Below are 5,475 nucleotides of genomic sequence, written 5' to 3'. Positions count from 1 at the left end.
GGCGCGGCTGGGACCCGCCGGACCCGCGGCGGCGGCGGCGGCTGGCGGCGGGGCGCAGAGCAGAGGCTGAGCGGGCGCTCGCAGGGAGGATGGACGCGGCCGGGGAGCGCAGCCTCCCGGAGCCGGGCAGCCAGGACTCCCGGGCTGGCGACGACATCGAGATCGTCGTCAACGTGGGGGGCGTGCGGCAGGTGCTGTACGGGGACCTCCTGAGCCAGTACCCGGAGACCCGGCTGGCCGAGCTCATGGGCTGCTTGGCGGGGGGCTACGACACCATCTTCTCCCTGTGCGACGACTACGACCCCGGGAAGCGCGAATTCTACTTCGACAGGGACCCGGACGCCTTCAAGTGTGTCATCGAGGTGTACTATTTCGGGGAGGTCCACATGAAGAAGGGCATCTGCCCCATCTGCTTCAAGAACGAGATGGACTTCTGGAAGGTGGACCTCAAGTTTCTGGACGACTGCTGCAAGAGCCACCTGAGCGAGAAGCGCGAGGAGCTGGAGGAGATCGCGCGCCGCGTGCAACTCATCCTGGATGACCTGGGCGTGGACTCGGCCGAGGGCCGCTGGCGGCGCTGCCAGAAGTGCGTCTGGAAGTTCCTGGAGAAGCCCGAGTCGTCGTGCCCGGCGCGGGTGGTGGCCGTGCTGTCCTTCCTGCTCATCCTCATCTCGTCGGTGGTCATGTGCATGGGCACCATCCCCGAGCTGCAGGTGCTGGACGCCGACGGCAACCGCGTGGAGCACCCGACGCTGGAGAACGTGGAGACGGCGTGCATCGGCTGGTTCACCCTGGAGTACCTGCTGCGCCTCTTCTCGTCGCCCAACAAGCTGCACTTTGCCCTGTCCTTCATGAACATCGTGGACGTGCTGGCCATCCTGCCCTTCTACGTGAGCCTCACGCTCACGCACCTGGGCGCGCGCATGATGGAGCTGACCAACGTGCAGCAGGCCGTGCAGGCCCTGCGGATCATGCGCATCGCGCGCATCTTCAAGCTGGCCCGCCACTCGTCGGGCCTGCAGACCCTCACCTACGCCCTCAAACGCAGCTTCAAGGAGCTGGGGCTGCTGCTCATGTATCTGGCGGTGGGCATCTTTGTCTTCTCGGCCCTGGGCTACACCATGGAGCAGAGCCACCCCGAGACCCTGTTTAAGAGCATCCCCCAGTCCTTCTGGTGGGCCATCATCACCATGACCACCGTCGGCTACGGGGACATCTACCCCAAGACCACCCTGGGCAAGCTCAACGCGGCCATCAGCTTCCTGTGCGGGGTCATCGCCATCGCCCTGCCCATCCACCCAATCATCAACAACTTTGTCAGGTACTACAACAAGCAGCGGGTCCTGGAGACGGCCGCCAAGCACGAGCTAGAGCTGATGGAGCTCAACTCCAGCAGCGCGGGCGACGGCAAGGTGGGGTGCTCCCGCAGTGACCTGGACAGCCTCCCGCCGGAGCCCATCGGGGAGGAGGGGCCGAGCTGGAGCAGCCGGCTGAAGATCTCCCACAGCGACACCTTCATCCCTCTCCTGACCGAGGAGAAGCACCACAGGACCCGGCTCCAGAGTTGCAAGTGATGACGGTCTTCCGGGCACCGATGGACTCGGCCAGTGGACGGATGGACGGGAGCGGCGGGCCTGGCAGTGACTTCCGGGGAGGGGCTGTCCTTTGTCCCCTCCACCGTCTCCTGAACAGAACTCTGAAGGCCCCCTCGGGCACCCCTGGTGAGGCTGGGTAAGACCCCCTTGATGTTGCCGGCTGTCAGGAGCCAGTGGGGAAAGAGGGGTGTCCAGGAGTCACGGGGCAGTGTGGGGTGACGGAGGCCATGGTCTGGCTGATGGCGGGAGCCCTCGCTCGGTTCTGTATCTCCTTCAATAAAGCCTCCTGCTCTGTGCACCCACCTGTGTTGTAGGTTCTGTCACAGGCTGGCTGTCCCCCGCCACCCCGTCCCTCAGACGTGGCTCGGGCGCACCCTGTGCCGGGCCGGGAAGTAGGTGTGCAGCCCGGGGGGGCTATTTTTAGTTGAGAGCTAATTAAAGAAGAGTTCATACGCAGGGTTCGGCGCCAAGGAGCCTTGCCACATTCCAGGAGGCTCTGTGCCGGCGACTCCTTCCTTCTGTTTCCTTCTGAGGAAAAGCTTGCTTCCAGAAGGCAAAGAGTTCACCGAGCTAGAAACACCAAGTGGCGTGGTTACCACTTACTTATCACCTGTGGGAGGCCCATTTCACAACTTCTTTCCATTCCTTCCAGCAACCCTGCTAGATAGGCATCCCCATTTGACAGATGAAGAAACCGAGGCCCGGGACCACACAGAGCAGGGATTCAGTCCCAGGTGTGAAGATCCCAAAGCCCACGCATTCTCTTTGCTTTGAGGTGGCCTTGGGACAGAGGTGTGTGCTTGGGCCTACAAGGGACGGAGGGTCTGTAGACCAGGAGAAGAGCTGAGCTTTCTTGGGGTGGGTGTGCCTGTCCTCCAGCCCATCCTTCCTTCTAGAACCAGGACCTCTGCCGTATCAGCTGAACGGACAAACCTGAGTGTGCTCGGGGGGCCCACTTCCAGCCTTGGCTGAGAACGCCAGAGGAACAGAGACAGACAGACTTGGGTTTGCAGCCCAGGAAATGAAGAAGACATCTCTGAGACGTCCTCCAGCTCAAATACTTTTCTCTGGCACTTTTCTCTCCCCCACCACTCCCTTCGTCGCTGTGTGGTCTCAGGCCTGTTGATTAACCTCTCTGATCCTCATTGTGATCATTCATTAAGGGGGGTTATTAGAATTTTCTCCGAGACCATGGTGCTTCACACAGTGCCTGGCACGTAGCAGTTGCTCAGTGAATGGCAGCCATTTCTACGACTGTGTCTGAGAGGGAGGCAAGGCCCACAGCCTTAAATGCTGGCCTCCAAGGTCTGGGCTGGGCTTACACAGCAGCAAGGGGGGGTGGGGGACAGGGCCCTGCCACGCTGTTCGTAGTCAAAGGCAGTCTCCTTGGCACAGAGTCGGTCCCGGCAGGCCCTTCTCCCTGGCTATCTCTCTTCTAGGAGCCCCAGAACTCTGTTCTTCCCCAGCTGAGGCTGTTGATGCCCAGGGAGGAGCCATGGTGGGGGAGTAGGGTGGGTGATCCCCCCAGTCTTTCCTCTTCTCTGGGCCCTGCTTTTCCCACATGGATACGGAGGGATGATTTCTCTGGGCTCCTTCCAGGATTTCGAAGCCTAGGGCATGTTGTGTTGAGGACTCCAGGGGGTGGGAGGCTGTCCCATGGTAAGGGGACTTAGAAGGGAGGCCTCAAGTCAGGGCCATCCCTGTGGGGAGCAAGGCCCTGAGCCAATATTGTGTGCCCCTCCCCCAAGTTTTCCCAGGGGAATGCTGGGTCAGGTGACCAAGGGAGGTAGGAGATGGAGGTGGGGCTAGGGCTGTGGGACTCAGTGGAGGTAGACGGGTGGAGAGGAGGGGATTATTGCCTGGTCTGTGTGGGCCTTGCTCAGTGGGGGCTCCGAAGCCTAAGTGGGGGAAAAAGTCCCTGGTTGGGGAGAGGCCAGGAGGACCCGGGATTAGGAGGAACCTCCCCTTTGGTTCACCTGGAGGTTAGCAGAGAGTGTCTTTATAGCTGCAAAAGCCTCTCGGAGTCCAGCTCGTCTACTGGAAGTAGGAGACTGTGTCCAGAGAGGATAAGTGACTTGTCTGAGAACCTTCGTGAATTAGGATTAGATGGTGTCCTGGCGTCAGAGGAGCTCAGAGTGGGGCAGGCTGTTTGTGCAGGGGTGGCCAGGCGGCTGTGGGAGCCAGGCGGAGGGGCAACCATCTCTCCCTGGGGAATCTTTCCAGGGTACATTAGAACCGCCTGGGAGCTATACAAAATCCTGGTGGGCAGCCGGCACCCACACCCGTTACGTTAGAATCTTAGGGTGACACCCAGGCATCAGAATTTTAAAAAACTTTAAAGTGCACACGAGTCATCAGGAGCTCTTACTAAAATGCAGACTTTGAGTCAGCAGATCTGCCTGGGCCCCCGAAATACTGCATTTCCAGCAAGCTCCCAGGTCCAGCCACTACCTTCTAGGAACCCCGGGGCTGGTCCTGAAGCCACACTGGGAGAATCAAAAGGCCACAAAAGGAGCTGGCACACTATGGCCTGGGGCCCAAATGTAGCCTGCCATTTGTACAATCTGTGAGCTGAGAATGCTTTTTATGTTTTTAAATGGTTAAAAAAAAAATCAGAGAAAGAATAACGTTTTGTGACACATGAAAAGTATCTGAAATTCAAATAAAGTCTTAGTGAGACAGAGCCACGCCCATTTCTTAGTTTGTCTCCGGCTGTCTCAGCGGCAAGGGCGGAGATGAGTCGCTGTGAAGGAGAGCACATGGCCCTCAGAGCCCAAAATATTTCTTATCTGGCCCTTTAGAGCGACGGTGCGCCAGCCGGGGTGTAGGAAATGAGATCTGTTAGGCCTTGAAGAATGAGTAGGAGCTCTCCTGGTAGCAAAAAAGAGTTGTGCAAATCCCAGGAACATCCTGAGCTAAGACCCAGGAGCGTGGGGCCCACTTTCAACGGGGTGGGACTGTGTCCCTCTCAGTGTCCTCAGGGGCTCAGAGCTGCCCTCCTTTCTTTCCTTCTGAGAATCCCCAAGTCTTGGCTTCCTACAAGACTTGGCTTGTAGGAAGACTTGGCTTCCCTTGCGGGTTCTCTGCAAGCCGGGGCTCCTGCTTTGCAAGCCAAGCTCTTCCTCCCTTCCTGACCTCTCGTCCATAGTGTCACCAAATCTCCCCTCTCCTGGGACCAGAGCCCAACATCCTTTTCTCTGACTTCGGTGATTCTGACAAACTTCTTGGGACCCATTAATTTTTGAAAGAGAAAGAAAGAAAGAGACGTTTCATGGAATAGAAGAATATCCAAGTTAAAAGGAAAATAGGCATCGGCTAGTCCGGCCCTCCTCCAATGGACTGACGGGAAAATGTGGTACCAAAGCCTGTGTGGTCGAGTGAGGGGGGGATTCATTAAAGGCCTGCAATTCACAGCCGGATTGGGGCCCCCTTGTTCTCACAACGTTGGGAGCACCGTGCCATTTTGAAAACAGAATTGTGAGTGCAAGTCCGTGTGTGTGTGTGTGTGTGTGTGTGTGTGTGTAAAAACAAATCATTCAGTGAATTATCCTCAGTTTTACAGATAAGGCACCTGAGGCCCTGAAAGCAGAAGCAAGAGGCTGGTGGCCGTGTGCCATTCCTTGGTGGCCGAGGTAGGAGCTGTGCCCACGGCCTGCAGCCCACCCTTACCCACAGCCAGGCCACAATGCTCTCGCCGTCTCCATCAGAACTCAGGGCCCTGGAGACCCCCACCTAGTGTTTGCCCCCGAGCTTCCTAATGGTGCAAGATGCTGTCATCTGATCTCTTGGAAAGCCATCATTCCAGATGGACTGGTTCTGGTTGTGGTGTTTTTTTAAGGAAAGATTGAGAAGGAAAACGCATTTCCTTGAGCAAGCAGCT

The 5,475-nt window shown here is 57.9% G+C and overlaps 1 protein-coding gene across 1 annotated transcript; it reads left to right on the top strand.

Annotated features, from left to right (window-relative positions):
* The first annotated feature begins 14 nt into the window (after window positions 1-14).
* Window positions 15-4,269, top strand: KCNF1 (potassium voltage-gated channel modifier subfamily F member 1). The gene has a single exon (XM_002921518.4). The coding sequence runs from the start codon at window positions 90-92 to the stop codon at window positions 1,572-1,574; it is 1,485 nt and encodes a 494-aa protein (XP_002921564.1). The 5' UTR covers window positions 15-89; the 3' UTR covers window positions 1,575-4,269.
* Window positions 4,270-5,475: the final 1,206 nt, after the last annotated feature.

The sequence above is a fragment of the Ailuropoda melanoleuca genome, chromosome 4 (genome assembly GCF_002007445.2).
Source record: "Ailuropoda melanoleuca isolate Jingjing chromosome 4, ASM200744v2, whole genome shotgun sequence".
NCBI classification, from domain to species: domain Eukaryota; kingdom Metazoa; phylum Chordata; class Mammalia; order Carnivora; family Ursidae; genus Ailuropoda; species Ailuropoda melanoleuca.
Note: the sequence above shows the minus strand (reverse complement) of the source record. Positions and strands in the feature narration are given on the sequence as shown.

Excerpts from the sequence above, each read along its gene's own strand:
- KCNF1 (XM_002921518.4), top strand. The coding sequence starts at position 90 with ATGGACGCGGCCGGGGAGCGCAGCCTCCCGGAGCCGGGCAGCCAGGAC.